Here is a 24,585-nt window from a genome sequence, read left to right on the forward strand (position 1 = left end):
TGAAAACAATCAACTCGCCCAATGTAATAGAGTGTCTGTTTCAGACTCGCAAAAAAAAGATTACCAAAAGTCCCCAAATAATAGACCTGCTTCAGGCTAGCGAGTACATCCTGAGCAGGTCAGATTAACACAGAAACATGCACATATCCATGAGATATGTACATGTTTCTGTGTGTACTTATGTAAAATGTGTTTAAATAAAAAAAAAATGATGTGCACCCCCTCCCCAAATGCATAACCAGCCCCGGGCTTTATAAAGCCTGTTCTGGTTCTAAAAATACAGGGGCCAAAATGCGTAGGGGGCCCCTGTATATTAAGAACCAGCACAGGGCTTTGTTGAGCTGGTCCTGGTTCTGGAAAATCAGGGGACAAAACGAGTAGGGGTCCCCTGAAAATTCCTGAACCAGCACCGAACTCTATCTAGCGGGGGGATAATGCCACAGCCAGGGAAAACCTTTCACCGGTTTCCCCGGCCAAAGCATTATCCCTGACCGCTAGTCAGTCCAGGCCGGGGATCCCTGGGGATTTGGGTACCCCCCCAATAAAGGGGTACCCCTCTCCAGGGCACCCCAGGCCTAGACTGATAGCCCGGGGCTATCCCCGGCACCCTAGGGCGGTGGGTGCCGGGTTGATAGTGTAAAGTGTAAAAATAAATTTACCATATTGTCTTTATTTGTAGAACCACAAATACCAGCATGCGGGGCATTACGGGCCCGCTGGCACTTGTAGTTCTAAAGAAATACGTAAAAAAACAAACTTACACCGTGAAAGTATAATTTTAATAAAATATACATGCACACTCACACTCACACTCACACATACTCACCTATTATCCGAAGTAATCCATAGGGGTGTACCTGAAAAAAAAATCCATACTCACCTCTCCTATGCGTAGATCACGTCCTCTTCTCCAAGTAGGCAATCCAGGGGTTAAAATAAAAAACCGAAAAAAAAACGATCCATGCGGACTGAGCAAAGGTATGTGTGTACACATACCTTTGCTCCGCGTAAATGACCGGGGCACACGTGTGCCCCGTCAGTGCAGGGGCCGCCAGCCAATCAGGGAGCATCTCCGTCGGAGCAGCTCCCTGATTAGCTGAATGCGGCCAGCCTCTGTCTCCCTTAGACGTCTATGGTGAGAAATCCCCATAGCCCGTCTATGGTGAGAGCCGCTACATAGTAACCGCAAGATTAATTGATGTTAATCTTGTGGTTTACATCAATGATACAATGTCGCGACTGCCTACTGGGCAACCCTGCCTGGCTACTAGGGGCTGCAGCCAATGTAGTCCCTAAAAGCCAGTGTTTTGCACATGCATGGTCCCACTGCCGGTCCTCGCAGGTCGATTGTACAGGCACCGGGACCCGTCCCCAGGCTGGGACTACTGTCTCCTCCTCTCCACCGATCTCTCAGCTGCTCTGTTCCTCACAGTGCTGCAGCTGCTTTTTCTGTCTCTATTCCCATACTTACCCCATTCCCAGCTACCAGACCTCCTCTTCTAGGTCTGTCCTGTCTCACTAGCAGTGGGAGCTGTCGGGGCATGCGCTTTGGCTTCCACTGTGCATGCACTGAGGAGACAGGACGTATGTGAATAGAGTTTTATAATTAGTCCTTTGTTCACCATGTTAATTATACTACATGTTATATTATTGTTGTATTTATTGAATTTTTTTCTCTCCTATAGGAAATTGAATTTCTTGAACTGTCGACTATTCGAGATACTCGATTTGGAAAATATGCCAAAATTCCAAAGGTATGACACTTATCATAAAGCTCTGAAGAAATGCAAAACCCAATATATATTATATATGATTTTTATATATAGTACCTGTATTCAGGGCCGTCTCTATCTATAGGCTAAATGGGCAGTTGCCCAAGGGCCCCAGGATTCCAAGGGCCTGTGGCCGATAGCACCCCTACCCCCCATCGCAAAGCTGGCACCGCTGATAGTCCTGCATGGGGAGGAGGCAGAGGCGGGTACCGGCTCAGGGCGGTGCATTCCACCCCCGCTTGTGTCCCCCGGGCCCCAAGTGTAGGGCAGACCACAGTGAGACGTCATAACGTCTCTCCCAGCCCATAGTGCAGAGTGGGCCCGGAGGAGTGGACAGATGCGGTTGTCGGCAGGAGCGGGGATCAGGTAAGTGTGTGTGTAAGAGGTCACGCGGACTCGCAGAGCATAGGGGGGTGCTATTGGGGGCACTGCATAGGATTAATGTTGTACTTTACATGTTCAGATTGTGACTTGTGTTTTTTCCTGTAAATGACTTCTGTTTTTCTGCCGATAGCCATTAACCCCCCCCCCCCTCGGCACAGCCTCCACCGATAGCATACCGTCCCGGCAGAGGATTGTTTAATAGGGGCCCCAGTGCATTGCTTTGCCCAGGGGCCTGCACTGCTGTTAAGACAGCCCTGCCTGTATTTAACAAATCTTTAATGGCTGATGTCTTAAAGGGCCCATATATCTTCTAGGTATTGCCCCAATTCCCCGTTCTGCCCACGCTGGGGTTGGAAATATCTTCCCCGATACCAACCCAAAAATGGTTGGAACCAGAAAGTTAGGATTTTTAACATGTTGAATTTCCCCGATATGCAGACGGATCGCAGATCATCTAAGGCCGCCAATCTGTGAACGGGATCGTTGACTTGGTGGATCGGTTCTGCAGAATGGGGAATTGAGGCCGTAGATAATGACCCGCACTATGGGGTCTAGTTACTAAGCAGTGTTAGGAGACAGAGTGAAAAGTGATGTCTGTGATAAAGTGCCAGCCAATCAGCTCCCAACTGTCATCTCACAGGCTGTGTTTGAAAAATGACAGTTGGGAGCTGATTGGCTGGCACCTTATCACAGACTTATAACTTTTCACTCTGTCTCCTAACACTGCTTAGTAAATAGACCCCTAAATCTTATTCAGCGGACTATCGACAATAAGATGATAGGATGTCTCTTTAGTTAAATCAGAGATATGCAATGCTAATATTTACGCAGTTCGAGTGATTGTTTGCCGCATGTGTGTAAGCCGCACTGCGCACGTGCAGCGATTGCTTTGTGATTGTCTTCACACAGAGGGCTCTATTTACTACAATCCGCATTTGTAATGCAGATTGTAGTGTGATATTACCGACTGAATTCGCATTGCGAATTCCGGCAATATCACAGGGATTTACTACAAATCCCTTGCAGGGACAGAGCTTGTGATAAAGCTCTGTCCCTGCGAATCCCCTTCGGAGCCTTATCACGGTATTTTTTGCGAAAATACCGTGATTAAGTGCCCGCGCATGCGCCGACCGCTCGCCGCTGCTACCCCCCCCACCGGCGCTAAGCCCTGCCCCCGGCGCTAAGCCCTGCCCCCTGCGATTGCGGACCCCCCGTGACCCCCCCCACGACCCCCCCCCCTCCCTTACTTACACTTACCTGCATGCTCCAGGCCTCCGGTGATGGTCTCCATTCCTCCGGTCAGGTGATCTCCCATACTGCACTGGGACCCGATCACCTGATGACCGGGCCGCAGTGCACTGTGGGAGACCAGCTGACCGGAGGGGAGACATCACCGGAGGCCCGATCACCGGTCCCTGGAGTCAGGTAAGTAATTTTTTTTTTTTACTATTTTTTTTTTTCTTTTTTTTACAGTAATCAGCTTGCGGTCTGTTTAGACCACACAGCTGATTACAGGGACCGACTCCCGGCTCTGCTCTCCCCGTTAGAGCAGGGCAGGAGGCCGGTAACCGGGGGGGACCCTGGATAATGCCACCTCCAGGTGGCGTTATTATCACAGGGCTTTCCCCGATATTTTTTTCACATTTATTTTTAGTAACTCTGGTCGGATCACATTTCCCATTACAGTTATGGGAAATGCGATCTGCTTTACTAAACATAAGTGATACTTAGGGGTTGGAGTAGAATTTTACGAATTCCCTATAATAACTATAGGTGATACTAAAATAATGTGAAAAGGGTATGAAAACACCCTTTTTTCACTTTATTTTAGTAAAAATAATGTTGATAAATAGAGCCCAGAGCATTAATTCACAAAGTGAGTGACAGGTAATCAGCGTTTGGGGGAGGTAGCGGGGGGTGGTTAGGAAAATGCAGATGTGTCTGACCGGCATGCATAAATGAGCTGTTTCGATCTCCTTCACAGCATGAGAGCTCTCTGCGTATCAGGAGAGCTAAGGTGTTTAAGGCAGGGCAGACTTGACTTACAAACTGCGTGACTGGCTGATCTGAATCGATGTTATGGATGTTAGGGATGTTAGGGATGTTTACACTGTTGTACGTCTTCGGACGGATATGAGAAGGCAGCAGTGGGAGTCCCTATGCTCGGGTAAGCTTTAGAAACATTAACATAATTTTCGCAGCTGTGATCCCGTTAGCGTACATCTCTGATTGAGGCCCTTATACAACCAGCCACCATTTTTTATTTGAGACAGTATCAATTGCCTTACAATTTTCTCACAGAGTACACTGAAATTCTGTGAGATCCAAATTGAAATGACACCATTGTAAAACATTGTGGGGTATATTTACTAAAGTGAGAGTTTTTAGAAGTGGAGATGTTTCCCATAGCAACAAACCAGATTTTACTTAATATTTATCTAGCACCTTCTAGAAGATAATAGCTAGAATCTGAGTGGTTGCCATGGGCAACATCTCCACTTCTAAAAACCTGCACTTTAGTAACTATACTCCTGTGAATCAGAAGTTACCCCACAAATGCAAAGATTACCAATCTTTCTCTAAGGCCACACACTATGGGCCTTATGCTGAGTTGGACTTACGTCCGTTTGCATAGAGCATATTGCTCATTTAAACACTGCGGATGCCCACGAAAAGAACACACTCATATGCACCAGTGTAGCCTTGTGCACACCCAGCACTTGTGTCTCCTTATGACTGGAGAGGTGAAATGGTGGAGGGAAAGGGCAATCCGGGAGTGTTTCTGCAAATGGCGGCCATGCAGACCTGTAGTAACATGCATATACACCATGTTAGGAGGCGTCTGTTTACACCTGCTACACAGGCAGAGCCATGATATGTACGGCTCTGCATAAGGCTATATGTATTCTATTTTTGTGGACGCTTTTTATTTTGTTTAAATAATTGGTACATTTTCCTAAATATAATGAAATCAGGTCATTACAGTACGAATGATGCTGATGTATATCACAGATGATGTATGGTGCAGACAGAATTCAAATCCAGTTATCCTGTGGATACCCCATGAAATCCTAATTAATGTTGGCTGCTGCACTCTCCTAGCCTGAGTTCGTGTTCATGGGTTTGCAAGGATTTGCATAGTAGGATGTGATTACTGGTCTGATTTGCAACTAGGGAAATCCACAGAAAAGAAATCTCGCCTGTGAGCAGCGCAGCTGCTTTTTGTTGTTATAAAGTCTCATATGGGCTTGTGATTCTGAGCTTACATACACAACCTGCACATTTCAGAGTCATTAGAGTCAGGGACCCGGATATGTGAACCTTCTATTTTGTATATATGGAAAGAACTATACATTTAGACATAGGACTATTAATAAAACGGTACAAATTTTTTCCTATTTAAAGGGGACAGTTTAAGTCATACTTGACAACTGTTTAATCGTCCTCTCCAGGAGATCCCAGTCAGGAAGGTTCAAGTGGAAGATTCAGGGCATACTTGCTGACTTTTAATTTCTCCTCCCCAGGAAAAGGAGATGCAGATGTCCACCCTGGGGGTGGGCTCGGGCTTTGCCCATTATTAGACCCATCGCAGCAAAATGCGCAGATCCGCCGTGAGCTGCAGGGCTAAAGTTACGTGAATAATTTTGGCCTCGCCCCCTTTCTAGAGTCACATGATTCCTGGTTTTGTCTCCCCATCCTGCCAACTTCACTAGGAAGTGGGAGATCCACCCACTCCTCCAGGGGTCCGAAGGACTATCTGAAAAATAATAAGTCTCCCGAACCTTCATGGAGAGCAGGTAAGTATGATTCAGGAAAATGTGGCAAAGTGAATTACATCATTGCAACACTGCAACCCCGCCCACTCCCCGCGATGACACAATCCACCTCATATAGTGTCATCAAACCCCAGACCACCCACTGGGGATCCGTGAGGGTGGTCTACTCCTCTAAGTGTGGGAGTCTCCCAGTCATTCAAGTAGAGCAGTAAAGTATGATTTGAGTAACCATGGGGCATATTTAATCAGGTGAGAATTTACCAAAAAATCTTGCGCCTGGTGGGTTTTTCACTCAGGTGCGAGATTTTTGGTACTGGGATCAATTGCGGGGTTTTGATTTTTTTTTGGAGTGCTAAATTTTTGTTTTAGTGCCTCCAGAGCAAGTCTTAATTTTTCCCTCAATCAGTACTTTAAAGAAAAATTGTCCGGACTGTAAACTGGACCTCCGCGGCAGGAATCAGTGTGTAATACCGCCGGCCGCATGGTTCTAATCCTGACAGCGGCAGCCCAGCTGGGGTGAAGATCCCAATCGTTAATTAAGGTAAGTATCGCTAACCTTACTCCCCCCCTAACTCTAACCCCCCCTTAGGGGTGCCTAAACCTAACCCCCCCCCCTTCCCCTCAGCCTAACCATAAGTCTCCACAGGGGGTGCCTAACCCTAACCTCCCCCCAGGGGCCTAACCCTAACCCCCCTCTAAGTGCCTAAACCTACCCCCCCTTCTTTGCAGCCTAACCCTAAGTCTCCCGGGGGGGTGCCTAACCCTAACCTCCCCCCCGGGGGTGCCTAACCCTAACTCCCCCTTCCGCTAACCTAACCCTAACCCTCCTGGGGGGGTGCCTAACCCTAAGTCCCCCCGGGAGCCCTAAAACCTAACCCCCCCCCCCCCTTGTCCGCACCCGGCGCCTGGCTTACCTTCGTTCGGTATGCCGGGCGTCGGGTTCCTGGCGTAGGTATGACAGGCGTCGGAATTAGACAGTCGGGAAGCCTGACTGCATCCCCGCGGCACCCCCTTCCCCAAATGACTAATTGAGCAATTGTAAGTTTCCAATTAGTCCTTTATATATCACCTTCTGTAGCCCTATCCTCTTCCTCCTGTTCTCTAGCATTGCAGGCAGCTTCCATGGACCGGCTGGGCACAGGACAGATGCTACCCCTAACTCTGCAGCCCACTACCCTTACCCTGCACCCACTCCAGGCACATGCTACACTATGATACCGGCTCCCCGCAAACACTACACATGCATTCCTCCCACAGGAATTTGCTGCACAAAAAACCCACAACCACATTTTTTAATTGGATATTGCGGGTATCGGGAGTGTGCATACCTGTGGTAATCCAAAATTGGTTGCGAGGTCTTCGTAAATTACGCTGACAAAACCTTGTGGCGAATTGGAAATGCTCCAGCTGCTCAGCTGAAGGCCGCTTTTTACAGGTCTCTTTCCAAAAGAGGGTCATAGTCTGGTGCATAGCCCCCTTTTTTCAGTTCTGTTGACGCAGACAGTGCCTTGTTGGCTTTGTTCAACTGTCAACATCCATTTCCTCCTTTTTGTATTTACTGTACAATAATGGCAGTTATTATTGTTCTGTATATCATTAGAACAAGCTCCGTCACCTTCTTTGTATGCAAATCTTATTGTTGTCTTTGCTATAAAGCCAGTCTATAAAAGTTGTTTTGATGTGGTGTGAAACCATCCTTTTTTGTCTCACTTAGGGGCTTATTTATCATTAAATGTTTGCAGCATATTCCCAGAAAACAGCTGCTTTCGGGGGATGCCCGCAAATATTAAGTATCACCTAAATGTATGGAAGGAGAGAGCGCAGGAGGTCCCTCTGATATCTGCTGTCGTCCCTGCCTGACTGCAACCGCAACTCTCATTTGGGGGCTGCCAAGCAAATTGGCCCCTGCAGCTGTAACCTAAGGGCTATATTGCACAACAATTAGCGTGAGAGGGTTCCTTCAGTAGATCACACAGACGCAGTAGTGCTGCAGTGCAACAAGACCGTAGTGAAGTGACCACTGATGCGATCACTTCACTTCTGACACATCGCGGGAAGACCCTGTCCATGCATGTGTTTTATGATACATTGTGAATGTTAATATGTTATTGCCATGAATAGTGTTGATAAGAAATTGCAATTACAAGTCTGAAACCTGATGCATTTGCCCCTTAAACATTCCTAGTTTTGCAGAGTAGAGGAGCATAACGTTAGATTAATGTTGCATGTATTTATGATCCCATCAGCCACATGTAAACACCATAAACATTATTTGGAATAGAGATTATTTAGGGAATAGTTTAAAGATGATCCTAATTCCAACTATTGTATTACTAAGGCTGTCTATATGGCACTTGATGGACAGAGTAAAATAACCTACAGTACAGATGTGTCCTCATTCACTGGTGCTTCAGTCGTGCCGAACAGCCTGTCAGCGCGCTAGGTCCAGAGCAGTTCAGCCGTGCCAAGCATTCTTCTCTTTTAAAATTAGCATATCATTTGCATAAATAAAACAACTATAGGCGACAATATTACTCTGTTAGATTACACTGACCAATTTCATGTGAAACATTTGTACATCTGTGTACAACGGTGTCTGAATCTGTGGGCCTGGATCGTAACTGCTAATAAGCAGGCAATCGGCTGAGTGTTGTATTCAGCGTGTGAGTATGCATTGCAATGTGTGTGCGCGAACAGGCCACTGCAATCGGGACTGCGATCGCAGTGACTACGCAGACCCATCACAGAGTGATTGACAGTCAGTGACATTTGTGGGAGGTGAGGGAGGTGGTCAGCAAAACACAGGCGTGCCAGTGCGTTTGAACGCCATTGATGCATACATTATCCACTGCGATGCCTTAAGCAGCTTGAGGACTCATAGCATGTGCTGAAGTTAGCAATTTCTGAGTAAGGTCTGACCTTGTGCAAGTGTGTGTGAGGCTGCGACGGTCTTTATAAATATTACGGATGTGTGTAAGGTAAAGTGGGCGTCCTTATGTTGTGCTGCGACGGCATAGTGATCGCAATGGATTAGCATATAATCGCAGTTGAACTGTGTGTGTAATCGCTAATGCATTCGCAATATTGATCCTTACTGAATCAGGCCCTTTATATGAAGTGTTATGATGCATCAGCCTCGGATTTTTCTCACACCAAGTACCAATGAAGTATGACTTTAGTTTGTACGTGTTTGAAACTAATTCCTGTGCAGTTAAAATCAGTGCCCAGTGTCTCTAGTACACTGAGCTGTGTTTTGTTGTGTCATTGAGGCAAATAAGATGCAAAAATGTAAAGAAAAAGATGGTACACTGCACTTCTCGGTGCGGCTTGGTCACGCCAGGTGTTTTGCGCTGTATAGTGTATAGACGCTAGGTATATGAGGACACATCTGTATAAGCACTGTGAAGATTTACCATGGAGGAGAGGCTGTCTGTAACTGGATATTCTCTGTCAATACAAACCCAAATATCTCCCTAAGGCTCTCATATGTGCTTCACATGCTGACTGGAATATCTTAACCAGCACAGAGGGATCCTAACGAGAAAACAAGCAGGCTGTCTGTTGGCAGATATTTAGAGCTAGCAGAAGTTCATGATTTGATGACAAAGAAAAAGGCCTCTGACACCCCCTTTTCCACCAAAATCCCGAGTCTGACCCGGGATTTGCAACACAATTCCAAGCCGGGTCAGACCCGGGATTTACCCCATTTCCACTGCAGCGTCGACCCGGGACTATCCCAGGTCATCGCTGATCACACTGCACATGGGTGGAGTTCTGGTACTTGGAGATGATGTCATCACCAAACGCCGGAAACTCCAGATCTCCCCTGAACGCCAGACCGGAGCGGACCGGCGACGAGGGGTGAGGGTCCCTTCCAGGGGGTATGTCATTCGGGAGGCTGTCTGTGACAGCTGTCACCGGGGAGGGAGAGATTACAGCCTCCCAGTATGAAGCGGGGATGGGGTTAAAACCCGAACGGTCCAGACCATACGGGGAGGCTGTAATCCCTCCCCTCCCCAGTGACAGCTGTCATAGACAGCTTCCGAATACCAGTCAATCACCATGCGGTAAACGGGTACCGGGTAGAAGACCCGGGTTACCCGTTTCCACTGAGCCTGGCCAGGTTTTATGCGGGTAAAGACACAGAATTTTTTGCTAGGAGCCTTTTCCACTGAGCCGCTACCCGGGTTCACACGGCAATAACCAGGGTATTTTGGCCAGTGGAAAAGGGATATACGCTGGGCTCCAGGGCCACCAACAGATATTTTGGGCAATGGTGGAGAGAGAGAGATGAAAGTAAGAGTGGGAGGGAGAGAGATGGATTTCTTTTGGATTTTGGATTTCAGTACCATCTGTATGCTGATGATACTCAAATCTACTTATCCTCCCCAGATTTATCACCATCTGTATTGGTCCGTGTCACTGAATGTCTTTTTGCTATTTCATCTTGGATGAAATCCTGCCGCCTGAAACTTAATATTTCTAAAACAGAATTAATTATATTTCCACCGGCTAATAACAGTTACCAACCAGATCTCTCTATCACTGTTGATAGCTCGACAACCCACCCTGCCCCACAAACTCGCTGCCTAGGTGTCATACTTGACTCTGAACTGTCCTTTGTTTCCCACATTCAATCTGTCTCAAAATCATGTTACATACATCTAAAAAACATATCCAAAATTCGACCATATCTCACACAAGACACTGCAAAAACTCTAATCCATGCACTCATTATTTCCCGCATTGACTATTGCAATAGTCTCCTTACTGGTCTTCCCAAAAACAGGCTATTGCCATTACAATCCATTGTGAATGCAGCTGCTAGTCTTATCTTCCTTGCAAACATTCATCGTCTGTTGCCCCGATTTGCCAGTCCCTCCATTGGTTGCCGGTTTTCTATCGTATTCAATATAAAGTACTTTTACTTACACATAAGGCTATTAACCAAACCACACCAACATGTACATCTCTACACTCATCTCAAAATATCTACCAATTCGACCTCTTCGCTCAGCACAAGATCTGCGTCTCTCATCCCCATGCATTACTTGCTCCCATTCACGGTTACAGGACTTTCTTTGGGCTGCACCCACTCTATGGAATGCCTTACCATGCACAATAAGACTACCTCTAGTCTCCAATCCTTCAAGCATTCCCTGAAAACTCACCTCTTCAGGAAAGCTTATCAGATTCCAGAACCACCCACATAACCTTCACGGCTTCCATATCTAATTACATCCCCTTTCACAGTCCACACATAGGGCTCTATTTATTAACATTATTTTTACTAAAATAAAGTGAAAACAGGTGTTTTCACACCCTTTTCACATAATTTTAGTATCACCTATAGTTATTACAGGGCAATTGGAGTAGAATTCATAAAATTCTACTCCAACCCCTAAGTATCACTTATTTTTAGTAATCAGATCGCATTTCCCATAATTGTAATGGGAAATGTGATCTGACCAAAGTTACTAAAAATAAATTGTGAAAAATATACCTAGGGAGGCCCTGTGATAATAACGCCATCTGGGTCTCCCCCGGTTACCGGACTCCTACTCTGCTCTAACGGGGAGAGCAGAGTCGGGAGTCGGTCCCAGTAATCAGCTGTGTGGTCTAAACAGACCACACACTGGGGTAAATTTACTAAGATGGGAGTTCTATGTAAGAAGTGATGTTGCCTATAGCAACCAATCAGATTCTACTTCTCATTTATCTAGCACCTTCTAGAAGATAATACCTGGAATCTGATTGGTTGCTATGGGCAACATCACTTCTTACATAGAACTCCCGTCTTAGTAAATTTACCCCAAAGATACACTATAAACAAAAGAAAAAAAATTGTAAACATTTTTTTTAACTTACCTGACTCCAGGGAACGGTGATCGGGCCTCCGGTGATGTCTTCCCTCTGGTCAGCTGGTCTCCCATAGTGCACTGTGGCCGGTCATCAGGTACACTGTGGCCGGCGCATGCGCGGGCACTTTGTCACGGTATTTTTTTCCGAAAATACCGTGACTAGTGTGCGGATGGGATTCGCACGGACAGAGCTTTCTCGCAAGCTCTGTCCTTGCAAGGGAATTGTAGTAAATCCTTGTGATTTTGCCTGAATTCGCAATGCGAATTCAATCGGTAATATCACATTACAATCTGCATTCAATATGCAGATTGTAGTAAATAGAGCCCATAACCTCACTCATTGTCTTTCTTTCACATCCTCCTGATATTTGGCTAACAAGAAACTGTGCATTGTGGCTGGACCAAGATGTTATATATAGCACCTATCCTTGTGTATTACTGCCTATTTCCCTATAGATTGTAAGCTTGCGAGCAGGGCCTTCCTACCTATATATCTGTCTGTTATTACCCAGTTTTGTTCTATTAATGTTTCCAATTGTAAAGCGCAACGGAATATGCTGCGCTATATAAGAAACTGTTAATAAATAAATAATAAAATAAGAGAGGGAGAGAGACAGCAAGAAAAGGATGGGAGGAAGAAGAGGATAGAAGGAGATGGAAAAAAGAGGAGAAGATGAGAGGGAGAGCTGGGGGCAGAGAGAGTGAAAAAAACTGCAATGCCAGGAACATTAGCTAGTGACCCAGGGAAGGATGGGTCCAAAATTCTAGTGCAATATTAAACATTTTATTATTTTCTAGCATCTTAAATGACCACCTCTAACACTCTCCCTAGCACCTGGCTCATGCAATTTATCACACATCCCCTGTGATGCATTACATCTTTAGGCAGACAGTCATGCATGTAGCTCCATCAGTGTGCTTGAGGGTAAATTTACTAAGATGGGAGTTCTATTAAGAAGTGATGTTGCCCATAGCAACCAATCAGATTCTACTTCTCATTTATGTAGCACCTTCTAGAAGATAATACCTGGAATCTGATTGGTTGCTATGGGCAACATCACTTCTTAATAGAGCTCCCATCTTAATAAATTTACCCCTTTGACTCCAATGCAGACTCTTTTGAAAGGCCGGGTGCTGGACATTTGAAGCTGATTGATGCTTTGAGCTCTCTGTATATATGCAAAAGTAAGTGAGAATGGTATTGGTGTTCTGCAGAGTTAGGAGTTTTTCACACCAGAGGAGAACCTGGAGGCAGAGAGCTTTCCATCCTTCGATAATTGTAAGACACCGTATTCATAAAAATCAAGGACTTTACATTTGTTGCTTACACATCTATTGCTTACTTATCCTCTTTTTAATGATGGCTTCTTGGATGGGTAGACAGGTGGGCACAACAGGAAAAGGGGGGGGCTTAGTGCTGCAATTCTGCAATGTTACTGCTGTCACCGTGCATAATGCCAATATTTCTGGACAATTATGACGCATTTTACCACATATCAATTCTTCATACTCCTGGAGGCCACGGACTTCATAGGGAAAGTGGGTGGGATCCGACAGGGCTGTATGCTCACAAGACAGCCCAGGAGAACTCTCCCAAATTCAGGAGTCTACCAGAAATGATCTAAGGAAGTCCACTGTATATTATTTTTGTTTTCAGTTGAGAGGTAAAAAAGGCAGCTGTCATGTCTGAGGGTTAGTTTGGGCTGGAACAGGCGTGGGAGGCTGAAGAGGAGACTTAGGAAGTGTAAATAAACCTGGGTGGCTTGAGCCAGGACTTCCTCATGTATTGCTGTGAGGCGTTAGAGGAGCTGCAGAGGATGATGGGCCTGAAGGTGAGAACAAGAATGGAATGTCTTTATAACAGCAGGTTGGAATGTTAACTGGAGATAATAATACTGAATGAATGAGCAGTGACCAATGCTGATTTAAGAGCTGAATCGGTTTTAGACTGATGTTGATGATTTAAAGAACTTGATGGATTTGAATCCGATGTTGAAAAATTAATTAACTTTATCGGTTGGGACCAATGTTGATGAATGAAAGAACTTAGGGCCTGATTCAGAGCCACTCGTAAGCGGCCTCTCGTTTGCTCCGAGCGATGTTTGCCCAACTGCGCATGCGTACGGATCGTTATACGCATGCGCGAACCAGTCAGTGCGGCCGAAATTCATGTGCTCGCAAAATAGCGAATGCCTGATAATTTGAGTGACAGAAAGAGGCGTATGTGGGTGGTAACAGGGGAAGGTGCTTGAAAACGGGGAGTGGAGATCCGATCGCAGGCGTGCTTAAAGGTCAAAACGGGCGTTTTATGGGTGTGCATAATTAAAGCACCTTTAAGCACGCCTGCGATCGGATCTCCACTCCCCGTTTTCAAGCACCTTCCCCTGTTACCACCCACATACGCCTCTTTCTGTCACTCAAATTATCAGGCATTCGCTATTTTGCGAGCACATGAATTTCGGCCGCACTGACTGGTTCGCGCATGCGTATAACGATCCGTACGCATGCGCAGTTGGGCAAACATCGCTCGGAGCGAACGAGAGGCCGCTTACGAGTGGCTCTGAATCAGGCCCTTAATGTGAATCTGATGTTAAATTGATGAACTTGATTGGTTGGGACTGATGTTGAAAAATTGAAGGACTTAATTGATATGAGTCCAATGTTGATGAATTGATGAACTTGATCGGTTGGGACCGTTGTTGGCGGCATCGGATGAGACCGATGGTTGGAGGTATCGTCTGGAACCGATGTTGGCTGTAATAACAAGTCTCAGTGGTAAAACTAGTCTGGTGTGCATGATGGTATAGGAGACTTATTTACCAGATCTAGGAACTGGATGTAACGGACTGGGGGCCTGATTCAGCAAGGAATGCAAAGGAGAGAACGCACGCACTTGCCCGATGTTTCCGCATTGCGCATGCATCGCAATGCGCGTGCGCAAATTACCAACTGCGATGAGAACTGCGTGAGCAGAGGCTACGCAGATCCAAGGCAGAGTGATTGACAGGAAGTGTCATTTGTGGGTAGTGACGGGAGGGTGGTCAGGTGAACGCAGGCATGCCAGTGCGTTGGGACGCCGTTACAGGGGCATGCATAATTAAGGCAGTGCGGTGGCATACGCAGTCATACCGTAAGCTGTACACAGGAAGCGGCCAAAATCCTGTCGTAGGTCAAGCAAACCACTAATATGCTAGTGGGTCCGATGGTTCTCGATCTTACTGATGTTTATGCTATCTTGCATACTGATCAAGCTTTGAGTAAAGGGAGATGGACGGCTTAATATGGGGCTGGGCGTCTGCTTTTTGTGCTGTAGTCTCTGTGCGTATACATTGATTAGCATATTCTTGCAGCAGACGGGTGCGTGCGTTCTTTCCTTTGCTTTCCTTGCTGAATCAGGCCCTGGGACTGTTCAGATAGAGATCCTGGGAGCTCAGCACTGAGCTGTAACTTCAGCAAGAAGTGACATTGGCAACAGAGGCCAGTCAGGAACTGGAATTTATAGGGGAGGATCCACAGGGATTCGATGCTGTGATCAGTTGGTCTGGGAGCAGCGCTCTGAGTGGAAGAAGAGCATCAGGTGACAGAGTCTCCCTGCTCCCTGTAAAAGTGCATTACTGTGTGGCATAATGTTTAAAGGGCATTACCGTGTGGCATAATGTGTAAAGGGAATTAGTATGTAATATAATGTGTAAGGGGCATTACAATGTGGAATAATGTGTATGGGGCACTATTGTGTGGCATATTGGAAAGGGTGGTGTAATGTGTAAGGATCATTAGTGTGTGGCATAATATGTAAGGGACATTAATGTGTGGCATAATGTGTATGGGGCATTTCTTAGTGGAGTAATCTGTAAAAGGCATTACTTTGTGGAATAACTTGTATAAAGGGTATTACTGTGTGGCATCAAATTAATAGGGTGAAGGGTACTACTATGTGGCATAATGTGAAAGGGCACTACTGTGTGGTGTAATTTAAATTGGGGGCACTATTGTGCGGTCACGCCACTTTCTTGTGAGACCACGCTTCTTTTTTTGGACGTGCCCCACTGTCCCTATTTAAAGTAGGGGGGGCACCAATGTGCTTTCTGGCACAGGGCACCAAAATGTCTAGCTACAGCTATGCAAGTGGGTAGTGACTGTCCCAATCTTGGTAGCTGTAATTAATTAATTTTCAATTCCTTTAATTGTTATAGGATCACACGTGGTTTCTGTAGTGAACCACTCTTCATTGCAACTGAAATGTCTAGTAGCACCTGAGCCAATGTACCAACAGTCTTTTCTGCAACTGTGTATGAAAGCTAGCTCATCTTTGCCATTATAGTTCTTAGTCTGCATAGAATTTTCAATTTATATTTGGACGCTTTGTGACCTACTTTGTGACATATATGTAACACCCCTAGTGGTGGGTCTTCGTGTGCAATGTGGATTGTACCTGGTCCCTGGAGGCTCTTCTTCATGTCACGGCACGGCAGAGGAACAGAGAAACACTAAGGACCTCATTCAGAGTCGGTCGTTGCGGCCGCACGGTCGTAGGGGAAAGGGGCCGGATATGCAAATTAAGCGATCACAAGTTGCGGTCCTAAGATGAGATCGTAAGCTGAACGACCGAGGGTAAGAAGCGGCCGTAAGACTAAATAACGCCCCCTTCTCGATCACAACACACGTCATCTCCTGGGATATAAGGATTAATCGCGAGCATCGGGAACCATCGGAGCTGGTCGTAGAGCTTAAGGTTGACCATACCCTCTCTTAAGCACTACGATCAAGTCAGTGTAAAAACCTCCCATGTCACATGTGCCATGACATTACTTTGTTAATTATGCACTCCCATAAAACGCTGTTCGCATAATTAGGCACGCCTGCGTTCGGATCTCCACTCCCCCGTTCACCAGCACCTTCCCCTGTTACCACCCACAAATGGTTCATTCTGTCACTCAAACTAACGACCTGGCTGTGTTCAAGGAGAGAGACATTTCTGATCGTAAGAGCTAGTTTGCGCACGCGCATTACGAACTTTACACATGCGCAGTTTAGCGAACATCGGTGGCGTACGACTGTGCGGCCGCAACGACCGACTCTGAATGAGGTCCTAAATCCCCAACACAAGGATGATACCAAAAATATTTGGTTTATTAAATGGGATCACTCCGTTATTATGAATCTGTTTAGGTAGAAAGGGGTCAATAACATACACAGTGCAATACAACTTTACATGACTGAACCCAATATTGGTATAATCACAAATATTAGATATATGCTTGTTACTGTTTCACTTCACTGTACTCTGCGTACTTCAAATAAATGTCACCTGACCAAAGGCCCGACAGCAATCTACTCTGTGACCATAATACACTATAAATGAAATATATACAATACTGTGCAAAAGTTTAAGGCAGATATGGAAAAAATGCTTTAAAAAATAGAAGTGTTAATAGTTTATTTTTATCAATTAACAAAATGCACAGTGAATGAACAGAAGAGAAATCTAAATCAAATCAAAATTTGGTGTGACCACCCTTTGCCTTCAGAACTGCATCAGTTCTTCTAGGTACACTTGCACAAAGTCATGGATTTTGTAGGATTATAGTCAGGTGTATGATTAACTAATCACACCAAACAGGTGATAATGATCATAATTTTCATATGTAGATTGAAACACAGTCATTAACTGAAACAGAAACAGCTGTGTAGGAGGCTTAAAACTGGGTGAGGAACAGCCAATCTCTGCTACAAAGATGAGTCTGTAAAATACAGTTTCATGTCACAGGTCATACACCATGGCAAGACTGAGCACAGCAACAAGACACAAGGTAGTTATACTGCATTAGCAAGGTCTCTCCCAGGCAAAGATTTCAAAGCAGACTGGGGTGTCAAGATGTGCTATTCAAGCTCTTTTAAAGAAGCACAAAGAAACGGGCAATGTTGAGGACCGTAGACGCAGTGGTCGGCCAAGGAAACTTGAGTGCATGAGATGAAAGACACATCATGATTACTTCCCTTCAAAATCGGAAGATGTCCAGCAGTGCCATCAGCTCAGAACTGGCAGAAACCAGTGGGACCCAGGTACACCCATCTACTGTTTGGAGAAGTGTAGCTGGAAGTGGTCTTCATGCAAGAATTGCGGCCAAAAAAACATATCTTTGACATGGAAACAAGGCCAAGCAACTCAACTATTCACGAAAACATAGGAACTGGGGTGCAGAAAAATGGCAGCAGGTGCTCTGGACTGATGAGTCAAAATGTTCAATATTTGGCTGTAACAAAGGCAGTTTTGTTTGCCAAAGGGCTGGAGAGCGGTACAATAATGAGTATCTGCAGGCAACAGTGAAGCATGGTGGAGGTTCCTTGCAAGTTTGGGGCTGCATTTCAGCAAATGGAGTTGGGGATTTGGTCAGGATTAATGGTGTCCTCAATGCTGAGAAATACAGGCAGGCACTTATCCATCATATGCAATACCATCAGGGAGGAGTCTAATTGGCTCCAAGTTTATTCTGCATGATGATAATTACCCCAAACATACAGTAAAAGTCATTAAGAACTATTTTCAGCGTAAAGAAGAACAAGGAGTCCTGGAAGTGATGATATGGCCCCTACAGAGCCCTGATCTCAACATCATCAAGTCTGTCTGGGATTACATGAAGAGACAGAAGGATTTGAGCAAGCCTACATCCACAGCAGATCTGTGGTTAGTTCTCCAAGATGTTTGGAACAACCTCCCTGCTGAGTTCCTTCAAAAACTGTGTGCAAGTGTACCCAGTGGCGTCCCTCCCCGCTGTGTCACCTGGCGCAGGGAGGGACGCTGCACCGCCGAAAAGGGGCGTGGCCTCGTGGCACGGGGGCATGGTCTCGCAGGACGGGGGCATGGCCTCGCGGCCTGATCCCCAGTGTTCCCGTTCTTGTTAATGCAGGGGAGTGCAGAAGGTGCCTTGAGCAAGTGCCCGCTCCCTTACAATGTCAGGAGCCGAGTGCTGTACTCAATGCTACAGTGCAGCACTTGGCTCCTGTCACTGAAGGGGAGTCTGCACCTTGGTGTCACCTTTAGTTGGGTGACACCCGGGTGCGGGCCGCACCCTTTGCACCCTCCTTGTGACGCCACTGAGTGTACCTAGAAGAATTGATGCTGTTTTGAAGGCAAAGGTTGATCACACCAAATATTGATTTTATTTACATTAAAAATAATCCTTTAACGCTTCTATTTTTGAAAGCACTGTTACTTTGCAGCATTTTTTCCACACCTACCTAAAACTTTTGCACAGTACTGTATATACAGTATGCAATCACATCATACTTATCAACCCTCCCGCATCATGTGGGAGGCTCCCATTTTATTGACCAGTCTCCCACTGCCCCGCAAAGTTTATTAAATCCCCCGGATTTCCACTGACCAGTCTGAAATCTGGACTGCGTATGTGTGGTCCAGATGTGACAGGGATGGGACCTGATTTCAGTATGCACAAAAGGCCAGCCATGCACCGCAGGGATGTGGGTAGCATCGGCCGCGTCTCCCAGCAGAGCCTGTAAGTCATCAGTGCAGGCAGACAGTGCTTCTTATTCTTTAATACAGCAGAAGCGGTGGCTTGTGATCCCCCCCCCCCCCCTGCCCAAACACATGTAAGTAGTTAACAGTAGTGCTCAGGGTGCCCTGTAGTGGGACCTGTGCTGCGGGCAGAAAGATAATCGGGAGGGGGAGAGATGGGGAGGAGGGCAGGAGAGTAGAGCTGTTGGATCTGTGACTGTAAGTGTGACCTTAGAAACAGAGGGTCTCATTCAGACCCGCTCGCAAGCGCCGATGCGCTCGCAAGCGGGTCGATGTAGAGGCCCAGCACACGCGCAGCGGCCGCACTGCACGTGCGCAAGCCCAGGAGCAAGAGAGAAATTCTCTCGCTCCGTGGCTTACTGCAAAAGGGGCATCTGTCGATGGTGATCGCTCGCACCTTTTGTAGGCAGGGCAGGGGGGGTGACTTGCCAAACGGAGGCGTTTGGGGGCGGCCGCACTGACACCACTCATGATGTCAGTGGTAAGCTTCCGGCTCTAATAGAGCCGAAAGCTCACTGGGGCTTGCGGCAGACGAGACCCTACCACAAGGGTCTCGTCGCAAGCCCCGATAGTCGCAATGGTCTTGACCATCGCGACCATCAACCTGGCCACTCGCTAAAGCTGTGGGCGGTCACCCACAACCTAGCGAGCGGCCAGGAAGCTGGGCCGGAATATAGATGCGGATGCCCTCATTCAGAGCAAGCACTCGCATTTTGCGAGCGCCTCTGGATGAGGTACAGAGTGCGGAGGGGCAGCGAGCCCAGGATTTTCTGGTTACTCCACGTCTGTGAAGTTATAAAGACTGAGTAGAATTCTTCCTGAGATGGAACCTTGCAGCTCTAAGAGAGACCTATATATCAGTTTGGATTGCACAGTTCCATTCTGGGTGGAGGAGGGGGTCCCATGGTCCATGTATTGAAGTACTATTTTGCTGGTACCAGTTTACACTATTTTACTCTGATAATGAGAACAGCTACCAGCACCCTCCTGCGTCCCTCCTCCCCGCCAATGCCAGGTGTCAACTTGACCCTGCAGGAGGCAATGCTGAAAGCTCTGATTATTATACTGCTGTTGCCCATGTTACACTATTGCATCCTCCTTCCTCTCCATACCCCTCTACCCTGCCCATGCCAGAGCTCACTCCAGGACGCTATGCTGGCAGCTCTGTAATTCCTATTTGCTATTTATCATATGTCAGGTAAATCACACAGCTCAGCACCTAGGTGGGAATGATTCACTATCCATGTATCTGATATACTTAATGTGTGTGTAATGCTGATACATATAATTTGGTGATTGTTAAACAACCGAATGATCTGGTTCCATTCTGTGCCAATGGTTGTTGTTATATTTTACTTTACTACCCAGCACAATTCCTTGTGTTCTGTTTCCTCCATTTGTGGGGTCCTGCGATCTTGTTGGTCATAGACTACTCTCACCCTCCCACTCACACATTTATGGTGTGCACAAGTGGCACATCTCACTCTCGCATACATATATTACACATACATTTACTACGGCCGGGCTGAAGGTACTGTATGCCCAAAGCAGGTCTTTTCCTGAAAAGGCCAGCCCTGGTGGCATGTTGCTCTTAGTATGTATTACAGTTTTCACCTGCAGTACACACCCCTAAGTGACAATAGATACGCTAATAGGCGGAGCCAGACATGCCCTTTTGGCAGAGCATAACACGTTCCCTCAGTGGTGGCGTATTCTATTACGACCTATAATCTCCCTGAAACTAGTTTTAAAAAGTTGGCAAGTATAAATCACATATAATACCTGCGAATGTGGTAGCACATAGATATTCTCAATGCATCATAAATAACACTCTATGGGGCATATTCAATTGGGTGCAAGGTTTAGCGAGGTAAAAAACCTTGCGCCCAATTCTGGAATACCGCGGGCATGCATGCTCCCAATACCCCCCTGCGGTATCCAATAAAAGTGATTGCGGGGTTTTCAGCTCTAAAAACCCTGCGGCACGTAAAGTAACTTTTTGAAGAATTAGTCCCTCTGTAGAACTGGATAACTAGGTAACTACTCTGGCCCATCTTTGTGTAGGTGCACGTGTTAGGCTGGGGAGTAAGAGGCGCTTTTAAACTATGAGGTTCAGTGCTGACTGAGTGTCTCTGTAACTGGTCACAGTATCTCGAGTATAGGGATCAAGAGATAGCAGGGTACTATCCTAATTTTCACCTTCACTGAACTCAGCTGAGACTGAGCTGCTCACTGACTCTGTACCGTACCTGTCCCTTTGGGCGTGTTGAGAAGGCACCTATGTGACCTCATACAGTGTGATGTAACATGGTGTGGAGGAGATACTGAGACACCATGTGGTGCAAGGAGGGGTTAAAAAGCTTTCCACTGCCACTTGCATTATACCCGAGATTCCCAGTCCATCGAGGTGGATAGGCAGGGTAAAGTGTGTTGGCAAAGCCTTTAGGGTTTAAATGGGCGGGGTCTCGGACAATGGTGAAAAACATTTTCCTGCCTCCATCGGAAATTGTGCGTGGCGGGCCTATTTTAATGGGGGGCCTGGAGCTGCATCTTCACCCACTCCTTTGTTAATCAGATCCTGCCAAAGAGGCAGAATATAGGGCCTGATTCAGAGCCGGACACAATTAGCGCTCGCTCGTCCAGAAAATAGGGGTGGCTATTCAAATGAACCGTTCGCTGTTTGCGGTCTGTTCACGCCTCTAGGTCTGAACGAGCGAACAAAACTTGCGGTCGTTTTTTGGGAAACTACGCCCCCTGGCCGCTCGCATTCTACGTCATGTCCGCTATTTATTAGATTAATCGAGTACATCGACCAGGGTATGAACTGCTCGCTATTCTTGTGGTTGGTTTTTGCTACCACAATTTTGCGAGCAGTTCTGGCTATTAAATAACCCAGTGACGTGGTCAATGACGCTGCTGCTTTAATTATGCACACCCATAAAACGCCCGTTTTGACCTTTAAGCACGCCTGCGATCGGATCTCCACTCCCCGTTTTCAAGCACCTTCCCCTGTTACCACCCACATACGCCTCATTCTGTCACTCAAATTATCAGGCACTCGCTATTTTGCGAGCACATGAATTTCGGCCGCACTGACTGGTTCGCGCGTGCGTATAACGATCCGTACGCATGCGCAGTTGGGCAAACATCGCTCGGAGCGAACGAGAGGCCGCTTACGAGTGGCTCTGAATCAGGCCCATATTAAGCATCTTTGTAACTGACTTATTAACCTGTTAGTAGACTGTTTACACAGTGGTTCCCAAACTGTCTTGAATCACGGCTCCCTAGAGTATCAACACATTTTTCACGGCACCCCTAAACAAAGTTTCTTATTGAGAAATTCAGCAAACATTATTAAAATGAAGAAAATTGTGCTTACATGTCATCCTTGGGTTCAGTTATGTGGTGGTGGAGACCGGTTTGTGTTTCTGTTTCTCCACAAATGTGATGAATGTGATGATAGGCAAAACCAGTGCTGGTGGCTACCAATCACATTGACCATAAAGAATTTGATTTGCAACTGGAACATCAACCCATGGCACCTCATGGCACTATGTCATGAAAGGAAGAGGACCGAGCACAGCCAAGGAGTAGCAAAGTATAAAGTGCGTATGTAGTTTTTACATATTAATAAAGGATTAAGCCATTTGGAGCCATAGTCATGATCACTTCATTTTACAAAAGTAAGTGAAAATCAACATTTTCACCTACTGTTGTAGAAATTAAGTATTGGGGCCATTCATCATAAAGGTAATGCAGGATATATTATCTCCTGCTTACCTTTCAGCCCCGATCTGTCCCCATGCACTAGTATGGAGGCCTAAATTCATCAAGGTGGGGTCTCTAATCTTCGCTTTACATTAAGTTTTTTTTTGTTTAAACATTGATTTTGTTGAAAGTACCAATACATCTAAAAGTTTAATTTTATTGACTGTTTACATTGTTATTCCTGTAAATGGTGGGAAGAAGCCCCAGTGAATTGTTTTGCTTAGGGCCTATTATGCTGTTAAGACAGCCCTGCTCAGTACTGCTAATTAGTGAAAACATTTGTGGAGACAGCTAGTTTTCAGTGATGAATTGCTCTGTAACCGTGAATGGGAGCAAGTAATGCGTGGGGATGAGAGACGCTGATCTTGTTCTGAGCGGAGAGGTCGGGTTGGGAGATATTTTGAGATGAGTGAAGAGATGTATGTTGGTGTGGTTTAGTTAATTACCTTATGTGTAAGTAAAAGTATTTGTATTGAATACGGTAGAAAACCGGCAACCAATGGAGGGACTGACAGAGCGGGGCAGCAGAAGATGAACGTTTGGCAAGGAAGATAAGCCTCACAGCTGCATTCATAATGGATTGTAATGGCGATAGCCTGTTTTTGGGGAGACCAGTAAGGAGACTACTGCAATAGTCAATGAGGGAAATTAGTGCATGGATTACAGTTTTTGCAGTGTCTTGTGTGAGGTATGGTTGAATTATGCATATGTTTTTTATATGTATGTCACATTATTTGGAGACAGATTGAATGTGGGGAAGCGAGCTTATGGGGTAGGGTGGATTGTTGAGTTATCAACAGTGTTAGAGAGATCAGGTTGGTAACTGTTATTCAGCCGGTGGAAATATAATTAATTCTGTTTCAGAAATATTAAGTTTGACGTGGCGAGATGACATCCAAGATGAATGGCAGAAAGAGATTTAGTGACATAGACCAATACAGATGGTGATAAATCTAGGGAGGATAGGTAGATTTGAGTATCATCCACATACAGATGGTACTGAAATCCTACAGATTGAGAATAGCAGAGGACCTAAGATTGAGCCTTGCGGTACTCCAACTGATAGAGGTAGCGAGAAGGAGGCAGAATCAGAAAAACAAACAGTGAAAGAGCGACTAGATAGGTAGGAAGAGAACCAAGAAAGAGCTGTGTCCTTAAAACCTATTGATTGTAGTGTTTGTATGAGAAGAGAGTGGTCAACAGTGTCAAAAACAGCAGAGAGATCTAGAAGAATTAGAAGTGAGTAATGGCCTTTAGCCTTGGCAGTGACCAGATCATTTACTACCATAGTCAGTGCTGTCTCTGTGGAATGTTGGGAACGAAAGCCAGACTGAAGTGGGTTCAATAAGTTGTGTGAGTTAAGAAAGTGTGAGAGGCGGGTGTAGACAAGTCTCTCAAGTAGCTTGGAGGGGCATGGAAGCTGGGAGATGGGACGGTAATGTGAGAGAGTGTTAGGGCCAGACTTTGTTTTTCAGAATGGGAGTAAT

The 24,585-nt window shown here is 46.0% G+C and overlaps 1 protein-coding gene across 1 annotated transcript in view; it reads left to right on the plus strand.

Moving 5' to 3' along the window:
• The window catches only part of LOC148475109 (1-phosphatidylinositol 4,5-bisphosphate phosphodiesterase beta-2-like), a 322,551-nt gene that overhangs the window by 123,013 nt on the left and 174,953 nt on the right, over window positions 1-24,585 (plus strand). The window contains exon 3 of the mRNA XM_088457722.1: window positions 1,686-1,754. Coding sequence (XP_088313848.1) covers window positions 1,686-1,754 — 69 coding nt within the window. The remainder of the gene's footprint in view (window positions 1-1,685; window positions 1,755-24,585) is intronic.

Source organism: Taudactylus pleione, unplaced genomic scaffold (assembly GCF_031769625.1).
Source record: "Taudactylus pleione unplaced genomic scaffold, aTauple2 ptg000778l, whole genome shotgun sequence".
Lineage (NCBI taxonomy): Eukaryota > Metazoa > Chordata > Amphibia > Anura > Myobatrachidae > Taudactylus > Taudactylus pleione.